General features: G+C 47.6%; 8 protein-coding genes across 8 annotated transcripts; 4 read left to right on the top strand and 4 right to left on the bottom strand.

Annotated features, from left to right (window-relative positions):
• Positions 1–518: 518 nt before the first annotated feature.
• BDCG_04580 (autocrine motility factor receptor) lies at positions 519–2,518 on the top strand. Its single transcript, XM_045420232.1, has 4 exons — positions 519–761; positions 886–1,137; positions 1,224–1,471; positions 1,549–2,518. Exons 1-4 carry the CDS (start codon positions 721–723, stop codon positions 1,866–1,868), a joined length of 861 nt encoding a protein of 286 aa, XP_045276381.1. The 5' UTR covers positions 519–720; the 3' UTR covers positions 1,869–2,518.
• A 172-nt stretch (positions 2,519–2,690) lies between these two features.
• BDCG_16974 (uncharacterized protein) lies at positions 2,691–3,087 on the bottom strand. Its single transcript, XM_045426151.1, has one exon. The coding sequence runs from the start codon at positions 2,927–2,929 to the stop codon at positions 2,753–2,755; it is 177 nt and encodes a 58-aa protein (XP_045280937.1). The 5' UTR covers positions 2,930–3,087; the 3' UTR covers positions 2,691–2,752.
• A 51-nt stretch (positions 3,088–3,138) lies between these two features.
• BDCG_04579 (uncharacterized protein) lies at positions 3,139–4,055 on the top strand (the record flags this gene model as incomplete). Its single annotated transcript, XM_045420231.1, has 3 exons — positions 3,139–3,410; positions 3,616–3,880; positions 3,959–4,055. The coding sequence occupies exons 1-3, from the start codon at positions 3,218–3,220 to the stop codon at positions 4,053–4,055; spliced, it is 555 nt and encodes a 184-aa protein (XP_045276380.1). The 5' UTR covers positions 3,139–3,217.
• Positions 4,056–4,257: 202 nt separating this feature from the next.
• Positions 4,258–5,089, top strand: BDCG_04578 (RalA-binding protein 1; the record flags this gene model as incomplete). Its single annotated transcript, XM_045420230.1, has 2 exons — positions 4,258–4,746; positions 4,931–5,089. The coding sequence occupies 2 exons, from the start codon at positions 4,258–4,260 to the stop codon at positions 5,087–5,089; spliced, it is 648 nt and encodes a 215-aa protein (XP_045276379.1).
• On the bottom strand, positions 5,001–7,422 carry BDCG_04577 (NADH dehydrogenase (ubiquinone) Fe-S protein 6). The gene is made up of 3 exons (XM_045420229.1): positions 6,306–7,422; positions 5,926–6,093; positions 5,001–5,840 (listed from the first exon to the last, which is right to left on the bottom strand). The coding sequence occupies exons 1-3, from the start codon at positions 6,669–6,671 to the stop codon at positions 5,712–5,714; spliced, it is 663 nt and encodes a 220-aa protein (XP_045276378.1). The 5' UTR covers positions 6,672–7,422; the 3' UTR covers positions 5,001–5,711.
• BDCG_04576 (uncharacterized protein) lies at positions 7,085–8,102 on the top strand (the record flags this gene model as incomplete). Its single annotated transcript, XM_045420228.1, has 3 exons — positions 7,085–7,113; positions 7,196–7,649; positions 7,728–8,102. The coding sequence occupies 3 exons, from the start codon at positions 7,085–7,087 to the stop codon at positions 8,100–8,102; spliced, it is 858 nt and encodes a 285-aa protein (XP_045276377.1).
• A 121-nt stretch (positions 8,103–8,223) lies between these two features.
• Positions 8,224–10,024, bottom strand: BDCG_04575 (dephospho-CoA kinase). The gene is made up of 2 exons (XM_045420227.1): positions 9,838–10,024; positions 8,224–9,734 (listed from the first exon to the last, which is right to left on the bottom strand). The coding sequence occupies exon 2, from the start codon at positions 9,358–9,360 to the stop codon at positions 8,506–8,508; it is 855 nt and encodes a 284-aa protein (XP_045276376.1). The 5' UTR covers positions 9,361–9,734; positions 9,838–10,024; the 3' UTR covers positions 8,224–8,505.
• Positions 10,025–10,033: 9 nt separating this feature from the next.
• Positions 10,034–13,155, bottom strand: BDCG_04574 (uncharacterized protein). Its single transcript, XM_045420226.1, has 4 exons — positions 11,680–13,155; positions 11,173–11,615; positions 10,668–11,077; positions 10,034–10,593 (listed from the first exon to the last, which is right to left on the bottom strand). Exons 1-3 carry the CDS (start codon positions 12,009–12,011, stop codon positions 10,824–10,826), a joined length of 1,029 nt encoding a protein of 342 aa, XP_045276375.1. The 5' UTR covers positions 12,012–13,155; the 3' UTR covers positions 10,034–10,593; positions 10,668–10,823.
• Positions 13,156–13,255: the final 100 nt, after the last annotated feature.

Raw genomic sequence — 13,255 nt, 5'->3', positions numbered from 1 at the left:
GAACATGCACTGTGAGAGTGAACTTACAGATCATTATTAAGCAAATAGATATCAGGTCATTAAATTCTCTCACAGACAGATGTAAGTAGATGAAGTTCTCACTATTAAGAATGCCAATTGCAAGATCATGATCTGTAGAGCAGATGAGATGAAAAAGACATTTAATAAGACTCTTTGATTGATTGAAATCAAATCTACAAAATCTACAGTCATTCAATCACAATAAGATAATTCTATAGAATCTCAACTTACAGTGAATTCTACATCTTCTAATGAGTATATAGATAATCTTTATATTATAGATAGATATGATGGTGATTATTAATTAATTTTTGAAGATTACTATATTCAAAATATTTTCTTTACAGTGTGGTTTTCCATACACTGTGGCGCACTCACTACAGAGAGTGAGTAAGCATGGCACGGTTATATAGATACTCCGTAATTAAGATTGAATAATGAGAAACTTTGAATCTCGCTCCGGAAAATAGATATTCCACAACGCCAAAATCGAAAGCTATCAATCTATCTATCCTATCTGTATGCAACAACCGTTCTCCGCGAACCACGCACTGTCTCTAATATACTCAATTCCTTTTCCAAAAGCCTGATAAACATCGCATTAAATCCGCTGCATACATAATTATTCATTCCGCAACCGAGAAGAAAGAAAAGAAGAACAGCGGGATCGAAATTCTAGAAACCAGAGAGTCTGACAGAATGTCGACAGTAACCACGACTGCGCTACAGAGCTCCAACCCGTATGTATCCAATCTTGATACGCGCATTACTCCTATCTCCTAGCCTCCTCATCGTCCTCCTTCTCCTCCCGTTTCTCCTGAAACTTCCTCCTTCAAATTACTAACCCATCAAACTCATCCGCAGCCCCATCCTCCCACACGGTTTCTCCGCCAAACAACCAGCCACAATCCGCCTATACCCTCTCTCAAACTACACATTCGGAACCAAAGAGAACCAGCCGGAAGAAGACCCGTCGGTACTGGCGCGTCTGAAACGGTTGGAAGAACACTACGAGCAGTATGGCATGAGGCGCACGTGCGAGGGCGTGCTGGTGTGCCATGAGCATAACCATCCCCATGTCCTGATGTTGCAGATTGCGAATGCGTTTTTCAAGTTGTGCGTATATATCCATATATATATATATATATATACGTGTGTAGCGGGAGGGAAATAACCAATTAATATGTTGACATGTTACGTAGACCGGGCGACTACCTGCACCACGATGACGACGAGGTCGAAGGGTTCAAAACACGGCTGAACGAGCGCCTAGCCCCCGTCGGTTCACAGTTTAGCGGCGAAGGGGTGAACGACGACTGGGAAATCGGCGACACGCTCGCGCAGTGGTGGCGGCCGAATTTCGAGACCTTCATGTACCCTTTCCTCCCTGGCCATGTGACGCGGCCCAAGGAGTGCAAGAAGCTGTATTTCATCCAGTTGCCGAAGAAGAGTATGTTCTTGATATATCACTGTATCACTATATATATACATATGCGTATATATGCAGATACTAATAATAAACCACAGAAGTCCTCTCTGTCCCCAAGAACATGAAACTGCTCGCCGTGCCCCTCTTCGAGCTGTACGATAACACGGCACGGTACGGCCCGCAACTCTCGGCCATCCCGCACCTGCTATCACGATATAACTTCGAGTTTGTGGATGAGAATGATAATGTGGTTGCGGTCACACCGGGGGAGCAGCCGGGGCCCGACAGCAGCGGTAGAATGCCCAAGACCAAGGTATTGTTGACGGGGGAGGATGGCGGGACGGGAGGAGGAGATAGTAAGAATGGTGTCGGGGCCGAGGCGGCGGACACGGGGATGGAAGGGGTTGAGGAGCAGTGATGTAATTTTATTTTCCTGCTGTCTCTTTCTTTTCTTGTTTCTTTTATTCACTTTTGTATTCTTTTGATTTGCTCTCTCTATCTCTTAAGGCAGTTTATGGCGTTGATGAATTAACTAACCACTGCGTATATCCCAATACTATTGCACTTTTCAGGGTCGCTACGACATCAGCAACCTAATGCATGAATAGAAGTCCACCTTACAATCAATGCTGGAAGATTCCCTTCTTCTTTATCATCATTACCCGTGGAATCGGTGATTCTTGTCATGCTTATGCCAAAAAGTCTGCTATTACTGCGAAGTTGGAATGAATCAATTTGGCAATCCCTCCTATAACCCATAACTACGACAGGCTATAATATACTTCATTGAGAACTTATCACGCCCACTGTCTGCCATCAGGTGCGTAAAGTGAAAGCCATCGCTCAAAGGAGCATTATCGGTTCCAATACTACGTCATCTTGCTCCGCGATGTATATCCTGCTGTAGCCTGCCCTTTTTCCATCAACCTCCTATGGTGTTAGGATGGAAAATAAAAGATTACCATATAGATATGCCGTTTAAGTTATAAAAGTATTAAGCTCAGATAACACCGCTGCTTGTCAATTCGGAAGGCTGGACTGCCATATTAGCAATATTAAAGGGGTTACAATGATAGAAGTGTCTCCGTGTCCCTGAACGCCCCCGCGTCGAGCGAACGAGCCACAACTGGGACCCGAAGCACGCCTGTAACTAGACTCTACTTCTTCGTGCAATCTTCCATCACAGGAACTGTCTGAGGAATAGGTTGCTTCGTCAGAGTCGACGTCAAGCTCCTCCTGAGGATACCCTTCCGCGTCTTGGTGTCCATCACCCTCCGACGCCCCATCAATGCGATAAATAAGTTAGTCGTAGGAAAGGGAATCGTGCTCATTGAAATTACTCCCAGCGTTATCCCCGGTGTAGTCTTCAGCATCGTAGGATTCACCATCATCGTAGGGCTCGTCGTACGAGTAATCTCCTCCGCCACAATCGTAGCCATATCCATCGTCTGACATCTTTGGTATTTTTCTGGATGCCATATGAGAAGCAATCCGTAAAAGAGAGATAGGTTAGTAGAGAGTGAGAGCAACCACTGTTTAGCTCTCGCCTGCTAGATGAGAGGTATAGGAGAGATGGTAGAAAGGGGGCCGGACTTGGGCGGTTGGGAGGAGTCAAGGAGTCGATGGGTGAATGTTTATTTATGACAAAGTGGAATAAATATTTATACTATATAAATATCACAACAATGAACACACCCATGAACTCTTCAGCACTGGCAAAAGAAAAATATTGTAATATTGCCATTCACACATTGATACAGTTTGTCAATGGTTTCAGAAACCCCCTCAGGCCTTGAAGAATGGTCGCAAAGACCTCCCTACAAAGCCCATCGAACCGAGGAATTTGGCACTGTATATTGGACCGGGAAATGCCATTGTGGGAGAGTGACATATCAGATAAATAGAGAAAGGCCACTCGATGTCAAATACTGCCATTGTACCGGATGTCAAGTTCTGCATGGTTAGTCCTGTGTTTCTCCTCCAAAATACTAAATACCTGCTATTCAGTAGTTACCCCCCTATTTAGCCCCTATTTAAATATCTTGACAGATGCTTGATCCCCATAGACACAAGTCAAGGCTGTATTTATATCAAACACAGCATATGCAAGTTATGAAAAAAATCTCTTGATTTCTAGATCTCTTTAACTAACGAGCCATCCTTAGGTGCCCCATTCCAGTGGGCGGCCATCTTCCATAAATCGGATATGACCTTCACGCACGGCACCCAGGGACTGAATTTCTACAACAGCGCAGAGAAACAACATGCGCATCATCTGCCATGTAAAGTTTCGTGCTCCTACTGCCACTCCCCGATCATGGATGAGGGGAGGAATGTCATATTACTGTTTCCAAGTCTGATTGAATCCAAGAGTGGATTGGAGGAAGAGGGGCAGGGAGGGAGAAATGTGAGGAAGATTTTTGAGCCCAGGTATGTGTTTTGTGTTTTGTAGCAAATTGCTATTGGAAGAGGGTTTTATTTCACTAACATCTCGACGATGTCTTATAGCTGCCATATTTTTTACTCTCAACGGGTGGTTGATGTTAGGGATGGCAAGCCAAAGTGGGCGGGAATGAATGATTCCAGTGATCTAATTCATGAGTAATATGTATATATATATATATACAATATCTAAGTTACTCTTCTCCATAATGTATATAATGTTTCCCGATATTTGGTATATGGCCGTGGGGAGGATATATTGTTTTATTGAGTATAAATATTCCGCCAGTTATTCAGCTAAATATGACGGTACGTACTGATCGCCCGTCCACCCCGCCATCAAGCTGGATCAGCAAACAAAATCCATGCCGCCTCCAACCTCTAGAAACACCTCTCCAACTTCATTCCAATTCCCTTCCCACCTCCTCTTCCTCTCACTGTTCATCCTCGCCTTCTTCCCAAGCCTCTTCATCTCCCTCCTGAAGCCCATCTTCTACATCCCGCCCCTCCACCTCCTCTCCCCATTCCCAACCCCACCAGCAACCACAACCACCTCTTCCTCCCCCATACCATCCACAATGACCTGGCTCCAACGAACTATCGCCCTCCCCCCACGCTCCCGCGGCTCCTACCTAATAACAGACCACATCGTCTCCGAACTCCCCGAGCTACGCACGTACAAGACAGGCCTGCTCAACCTCTTCATCCAGCACACCAGCTGCGCCCTCAGCCTGAACGAGAACTGGGACGAAGATGTGCGGGCGGACATGAGCGATGCGCTGGATCGCATTGCGCCGGAGGATCGGAAGGGGGAGCTGTATAGGCATAGTGCGGAGGGTTTGGATGATATGCCGGTTTGTCTTTCTTTCTTTCTTTCTTTCTTTCTTTCTTTTTTTTTTTTTTTTTCTTTTTTCAATTTTCGTTTCTCCAGATGTATTTTGATGGGATGGAGACATTGGTTGGGGATGGATATGACATGCCATGCAAACGTACGTGGTATGTATGAAAAAATTGATTTGCTAACTGATCCCCCTCCAGGCACATATTAAATCTGCCCTCATCGGTGCATCTGTCACAATCCCCATTACCAACGGGAGACTAGCTACTGGCACCTGGCAGGGCATCTGGTATCTGGAATTCCGCGCCAGTAAGCACTCACGCAAGGTCGTGGCGACTATCCAGGGGGAGAAGATGTAGTTTTTAATATTCTTTCCCACTAGCTATGTGTGTTTTTGTGCTTCTGCACTGACTGGACTTTCATTATTATTTTATCTGGGTATTTAATCTGGAGTTGTTGGACCCTTTGGAACCGGAGGTACACTGTGTAGATAGATATACACCTGCGTCTACAACGAGCTGTTGTGCTCAATGGGAGAGAATCAGTGAGTTGTATGCAAGGAGTCATAGATTCAATCGCTTTGCACATTTAATATGCCTAAGTCGACCTGCTACTCCCAGTATGAAGTGGCTGAAATACGTCACACGGAGAGAAGGGAGATGGCTCCATCGCCTAAACGATTTACCAGATGGGTACCACAACTTTTGATAGAGCGGGTTTGGATTCCATTTATGCCATTCGCTACTCTCGGCCCAACAGGCCCACAAACTATATGTACACGCAGAACGGGCTAGGAAACAGTAAAGGAACAGTGTACGCCACAAGAATTGGCGAAAATTAGCATTGGAAAATGGTGTTGCGCTTTGTTTGTTATTTGAGCTGCAATGAAAGGAGTCGAAAGACGGAATGAAACAAGAAGAAAATGGGATCTATTATATTGTGTTTTTTATTTGCTGGTGTTATGGTAGTTCCGCTCCTATTCTATCGCTGCTCGAAACCTTCTGGCGTGATTCGTTGCGACTCATTGACTTCCGCTGGGTGTCCAAGCGGCTCCAACGGATACGACGTGTGTTCCTGCGCCTCCAGCGTTTTCCGGCTGTTCTCGTTTGCCTGTGTTTTCAAACCGAAAGTTAGATAGAGCAAATCCTGCAGCGGAACAAGTCAAGTCTGCCTTGGTCCTGGGTCCTGTACGTACAAATGGAAGACCGCAGTATTCGCACACGCAAATCTGGGGTTTATCTGTGTTGATGAAGACTCGGGGATGGCCGAGGGGTCCTCCGCCACCGTCGCAGGAGACGACCTTCTCCTTTGTCCATCGCACGGGCTGCTTGTGGATCAATTCGATAGCTGCGTACGGTCGGGGCTTTTTGGTGGGGATGTTAGCATGAGGGTCTTCCTTGCCGGATAATCACAATAGCAATCGATTGGCCGCGTCTCTCTTGCTGGTCGGGATTTCACCATCCCACCGCCTCCTCGACGCACACAATTGAAAAATACATCGAGCAGGTAGCCCGTCCACAAGGATGCAAAAGGAGATGTAGACCAAAAGGAAAAAAAAAAAAAAAAACTTCTTACCTGATACTCCATAATAGTCTGCTCGAACCGTGGCCCAGTCATGGCCTTTTCCCGCGGCTGCTGGCTCTTCGCCCAGATAGCGGTCCGGTTGGGCGCCTGCTTAGCTAGCTGGCGCTGTGCTTCCTCAACCGATTCTTGGAGGGGCAGGTCCCGGGAGCCCATGGCATCTGTCGGCACGGCATTGCTCGCGGAGACGGGGCTGACCTTCTTGCGCGGGTTGGGGTCGTTGGCCGGGATGGCGTTCTCTGAGGGTTCGGACAGGCGTGGTGCCGTGGTTGTGTAGGCGCGGGGGAGGAGGCGGGAAGGGGATGGGCGGGCGGCGGCGGCGGCGGCCAGGCAGAGACGGGACCTTGTGGAGGCGAGCATTGTGGATGATGTTGTTTAGCCCGTTGTTGCGGGTGGGTGAGGATGTGTTGGTATGCGTGGTGGTTAGTATTTAAAACATATTGATTGATTGATTGGTGGTATTTAAGAGTTGAAGTTGGCCGGTTTGATGTGGTTAGAGCCAATCGGCTGCGTTCCTTGCCCGGACAACCTCATCCAACCGAAAAAGTTGACATCAGGGCTTTTCGAAGACACAACGACGGCTTCATCTGCTGGTGTATATTTCCTTTTACAACTGCGCATGCATTCCTATACATTAATAATTGGAGAGAGCATGGTCGCCTAATCTTACAGAGCAACAGGAATTATCCTTCTCCACAGCAATAGTTCTTTTCCCTTCGCATCCAACCGCCATCAACATTGACGGGTAGTGCAAATACTGTTCATCCACAACCATGCCGACCCCAAAATCCCCAAAGACAATGTCCTCGCGGCTGCTGACCATGAAAGGTATAATTTCCATACATATCTCCTCCAAAAAATACCTCAAAACTAACCCCATCCAGTTCATGCAACGCGCCGCCGCAGCCGCAGCCTCCTCTACATCCACAAAATACAAACACACATACCCCCTCAACACCCTCCACTTCACAGCTCCAACAACAACAATCTTACGATACCCTAAAGACGCCCACACCATCACCCAAGCGCCAAAAGAATTCCTCACATTCCAAATCTACACCTTCCACGCCCGCCACGGGCAACGCAGATCTAGAAGCCATATCCGCCGCGATTAGAGCTGAGGAGGAGAAACGGGCCGCCGCTATCGCGAGACAGGCCGCCGAGGCCGGCGAGGAGGAATGGGTCATTGAGTATCCGCCGGGGACGTTTCCCGAACCCCATCCACAAACGGCGATGGATGGCGGTAGTGTGTATGGGTTTGGCGATGTGGGGGATGAGGAGGTTATGGGCGGCCGACAGAGTTTTGGCGGGTTCAAGAGGAAAGGGAGGAAGGGGCTGGTATGTTCTCTTTCTTCTTATTTTCTTTCTGCAAAATTTATAGTTTCTAATCGGATTTTTTGTTTTTCAAACAAGCAGGCGACGGCGACATCTAGCTCGCACAACGCGAATGCAGATGGGGATGTAGACGGAGACGGAGACGGAGACGACGAAGATGAAGAGAACGATGACGGCCACAGTGGAAGCGGAAGTAGTGATAATGACGACGACGACGACGATGACGGTCTCGATGCACTCCTGAAGGCCGCTAAACAAAAATCTGAGAAGAAACGGGCTGAAAAGCGATGGAATGCGCAAAACAGCAAGAAGAGAAAATCCGGCGATGATGCTGTCGATCTCAGTCGGTTGACTAGTATATCTGGAGGCGTCGATAAGGGGGAGCAACAGCGGCAGCACAAACGACATCGGAATCAGTGGGGTGGGGGTGGGGGCGGGAGGAAGGGGAGGAGGTGAAACAGGGCTGTCACGAAGGTCTGAGTTCACATTAGTGATGGGCCGAATTGCCAGCTTCTTAGGGAGTCTCGTTTTGATTATTAGTGCTTTTTCATGGCATTTTTCTTTTGTACATGTACATCTCGGCATTTAGGGTATGGCGTTGTATGGTTTATGCATGGGGAGGCATGAGTTTTATTTTATTAGCTAGGCATCTGTATTGCGTTCCATGTCTATCACAGGTTGCGAAATGATCATCTATATGGAAGCATAACAAAATTTAGACTGTATCCAATATTAACAAAATAGTTGCTTTAAAACCCCCTAAAAATATATACAAGCAATGAGATGTAATATGCAATATGTATAATAGTACTCTTATCTCAACAATTGAAAAGGTAGTAAAAGGGGAGGGTTGGGAAAGTTACAACTTCGCCCTTCCCACCCTTTCCGCGTCATCCGCCTCCCACCCCCTCTTCCCCCGATAATTCACCATCAAATTCCACGCCGCAACCGTAACCCCCAATGGCGGCACAAGCAACAAAACCCACGCCCACCACCGCGGACTGGCCCCCGCAACCCGCTCCATTACCTTCTTCACTTCCCTTTCCAACGCCGCCCTGTCCCCATCATTCCACACAACCAACCCCCTCACACTCTCCGTACCCCGCGCCTCCGCCCGCGCCGCCTTCCCCTTCACATCCCCTTGGCTCTTCACCCGATTCTCCGCATCCTCCGCACTCAAATGTGCATCGCGCGCCCGCAGCCGCGCAATCTGCACCGCGGCATCGGACACGCCAACCATGATTACGGTCCCGCATAGCGCGTCCAGCCCGCTCTCGAAGAGCAGAGGCACGTCCAGCACCACGGCCCAGTGGCCGCGGAGGTAGTAGTAGAGCAGCGAGCGGTAGATCTCCCAGCGGACGGCCGGGTGGACGATGCGGTTTAGCACGGCGCGGTCGCGTTTGCGTTCCTCTGTGTCGCCGAAGACGCGCCGGCCAAGGACGGGGCGGTTCAAGGGGCGGCCAAGCTCCTTGTGCTTTGCTTTTGGCTTGTTTTTGTCGTTTGGGTCATCTGGGTCGTCGGGGAGGAGGAGGTCGGGGGTTGTCGGGCCGAAGTACTCGACTATGGCGCAGTAGCCTGGGGTGCCTGGCTCGACGACTTTGCGGGCGAGGATGTCGGCATCGATTATGGGGAGGTTGTAGGGTGGGGAGGAAAGGAGGGAGGAGACGGTCGACTTGCCAGTGGCTATAGAGCCGGTTAGGCCGATTAGGAGCATTGTTATAGGATTTTGTTGGAGGCGGGAATTGGGTTGGTTTTTGGATGTAGGGTGCTGCAAGGAGATGGTTCGGCTCTCCCGCTCTATCGAAGCGACCGGCGGGTAATAGTTGTCAATTGGATTGAGTTATTCGAGTTAAACATCCCGCAATAATACGACTCAAAGGCGCCTGCACAAGTATACACGTATGCGTATATCCGTGCCCTTTTAATGGGGTCGGATGCCACTGTTATTGGTTTCTGCCCGTTCCTCCGCGTAGCCGTGCTGTCGCCGATTGTTTACCGTGAGCGTGTAAAAAGAAGAGCAATCGGAGCCCTGTATATGTGCTGGAGCTGATATTTCGAATATCACTGTTTGATATTAATATATACACCCTGCCACCACCATGTTCGTCAGTTGTACGTAGATTCCTGGCTGCGATCTCATTTGATTATGCATGTTTGTGACATGCAGCTATGGATACATAGTTAGACATACCTCAACCGTGACCCGGAAACGCCACGAACGGGAAGGAAAGAAAAAAACAGAGCTAGCCAGCTAAGCTCTGATATGAAGATGGGATATATGCCCTCTTTGTACTGTACTGGCTGGTAGAATGATCTGGAGAATGTTGTTGGTGGTGGTTGAGGGAGATGATGGAAGTTGATGGTTGATGATGTAAGAACGGTAATTTATAAAACTGTATATTTAAGTTAAGTTACAGCCGAGGGAATAACGGCGTCAGATACAAATAGCCGCGACAAAAATGCCCGTCCTTGGTTCCTTTGCTAGTACGGTCAACTCCGCGTAACTCATTAATAAACATACAGTATATACAAAGATAGTAAAATAAATAGTTATACGTAGTTCTTTTTCTTTATTCCGGTACCTATTGTATTATTCAAAGAAAAATATCTAACCCGTGTAAAATGTAGAACTACCCAATCCAAAAATCTATTACATGTGTAGCTGTGATTTGAATAGTATCCAACTCTCTGTGTCCATGGATGCGTATGTGTATAATCTATAGGTAGCAAACAATTGATTTACCCCTTTGTTTTGACTGGGAGGAGGGAAGAGGCTCAGATGTTTTGAAAAAAAAATCCCGGATACCGCATGGCGGTGGAGGTGGAGGTGGAGGTTGGAAGGTGAGCTAAGCATGGAAACCCCGCCGGATTTTCAAGTAAAGCTAACCAGTCTGCAAGTGGCGTGAGTGTTCATGTATGGGGCATAAATAGGTGGCTAGATACGTGGCTGAGAAGGATAAATATTAGCCACTCCGTCTAGTTTCTCTTTTCCATACATTATGCCAAGATGGTCTAGCTTACCGGAATATATGTCCACTCCCTTTCTAGTATTCCTCTAACTTAACGCTCCCATTTTTGTCTATTCGTTCCGCCCACATCCACAAGAACCACGTGTGTTCTCCTCTATTAAAAACAAAGCCATGATCCAATTACATTTCTACATTCCATCATCCTGAATCATCCAACCACCGGTTGTTGCTGCTGCTGCATCTGTTTCGGGAATTTCCGCGCCGGTATCGGGTCACCAGGACGCCGCGGGTTCCCATCCCAGCCAAAATCGGGCCAGCCGTCTGGCAGGGTTGAGTAAGGGGGGATGGTGTAGCGGCCGTCGCAGAAGCCCTTACTTTTGCATGAGAGGTTGCATAAGCCGTATTGCTTGCAGTAGCAATCTTCGGCGGTGGGGCAGTGGACGGAGTCGCGGCCGAAGATAACTGAACATATGTGTTAGCTTCATTATTATCTTTTTGGGTTAAGTTTTAGAAACTCTTTTTTTTTCTCGTAAGTTGTGAGTGTAGCCAAAACGTACTATGCCACAAATACTCAAAGATGCGCCCGCTCAGCTCATCCGGTAGCGGGGTGTTGAGTAGCCACTCGCGGAAATGCTCATATTCCCACCTGGGCCGCTTATGTACCTGGTCAAGCGTGACGGCGAACTGGGCGCAGCAGGATACGCCAACTTCCTTGGGCACGGGGGTGCCGGGGAACAGCTCTTCAAAGCCGGATTTGAAAGCCGCGCCGGCGTGAATGTCTGCGCGCTGGGTGTCGGTGAAGGGGCGGATCTCGACAGGGCAGCCGAGAAACCAGACGCAGCGGAGGTTTACGTAGCCCTGCTGCGATAAGAAGGGGAGCTGGAGGTTTCTGATGATGGGCACGTTGTCGTAGAGGGGGTCGTCGTTGTGCCATTGGTAGCGCTGGGGGTGGATGAAGACCATGTGTTTTGGGAGGCGGTCGTAGTTGTCGATTATGTAGCTGAAAGGCTCATTAGTACTTTTTCATGATACGGGGCTTTTTTTTTAAAGGAATGAGTTTCTACCTCAGGTATACCATAGACTCCCTTCCCTTATTCTTCGGTACGGTTAGTTTTGCATTGGGGTTATCGACAATGTAGATTTTCTTCCCCCAGTCCGGGAGATACTCGTATAACCAGGAGGTATCGTCTTCGGACATGGCGGCGACGATGATTTCACGATCTGCGCGGCCGGATTCGTAGCCGGCGGAGGCTAAGAAGGAGGATAGACAATATTTTGCCATGCTGCAAAGGAGACAGAAAAAGGTAAGATAGACAAGGAGCATGATGCCGGAGATAGTGGGGGGTTTGCGCAATAGCCGCGGAGAGCTAGGTCTGAATGCAATGGATATAGTCATGGTTGGAGAAAGAAACGAAATGAGGATATTAAAGGGAAAATGTAGAAAAATTTGGAAACAAATCGGAGCACAAATGCTTTTAAAAATAAATCGATGCTTAAAAAAATAAATTTACATGAATATTAACCAAGGAAGAAGCAGTGAAAGAAGTGAAGGAGAGAAGGTGGTAAAAAGGGAGCTGTTCGAGGTCGACAAGCACCAGAAAAGACACCGTAGAAAGACTTATTCGGTCAGTAGAGAGAATTCTGGAAGAGACGGGATCATTTTTTCGAAAGATAGAATCCAGAGAAAGGAATGATATATATAAAGTCGGCGGTGCGGTGCAGGGTTCAGCTTGATATTTTTTGGAAATCAACAAATATCAAGCTTGAAATCTTTGTTAGAGAAGTACGCATAGTATAGAGAAGAAGAGAAGAGAGTAAGAAAAACAAAAAGAAAAGAAAAGAAAAGAAAAGAAAAGAAAAACATCTATCTGCTGATTCTGCTCTCAACCCCAGGAGGGGATCCCTATCTGGCAGACCAGACTGAGGAGAGAGATATCTCAGATACATACTGACACCTATTCTGCTACATTCCTCCCCCCACGCAATTCGCCTAGGGGCAATAATATTCAAGGATGCGCAGTTGGAATTGGCAGACTAAACTCATAATAGCCAAAGTATCCCCAAGGTCCAACCCGCGCATTGAGCCTGAGCGAGTCCCTAGAGAGGAGGGAAATAAATGCTGTCCAACCACGGTCCATAAGAGGCACGACTGGGGAGACGACGCACTAAATGCCGATCAGGTTTCAGAGTTTTTTTTCTTTTGTTTTTCTTTTTTTTTTCCCCACCCTCTTCAAACGGTTGGTTTCCCGCTTCGTCTGGGATTGTGTAGCCACGGGCAACGGAGTGGAACTTGCGCGCAAACCGGGATTGAGGAAATCCTATTCTAGTTATGTGTCCACATTATAAGTTTTCTGGACAGAAGCTTCTGTCTGTCGAGAGGCACAAGAGGCCGCAAACTGGGAGACCGGGGAAATATGGGGAGGTGCCATAGATCCATTATTTGATTGTAGGGGAGAATGTAGAATTGTTGTCTTCAAATACTGAAGTTGAATTAACTAAGTTAACCCTTTTGAATTTTGGAAGAAGAAATAACTTTCTCAACCAGAAACAGGGAAGAAGAAGATAAGATATTCATTCATTCATTATTAAATTAAATAGTTGAAGCAGCCAAGGCCTAGATCAGGGGCGGGCGGGACTCTT

The sequence above is a fragment of the Blastomyces dermatitidis genome (assembly GCF_000003525.1).
Source record: "Blastomyces dermatitidis ER-3 genomic scaffold supercont1.4, whole genome shotgun sequence".
NCBI classification, from domain to species: Eukaryota; Fungi; Ascomycota; class Eurotiomycetes; order Onygenales; family Ajellomycetaceae; genus Blastomyces; species Blastomyces dermatitidis.
Note: the sequence above shows the minus strand (reverse complement) of the source record. Positions and strands in the feature narration are given on the sequence as shown.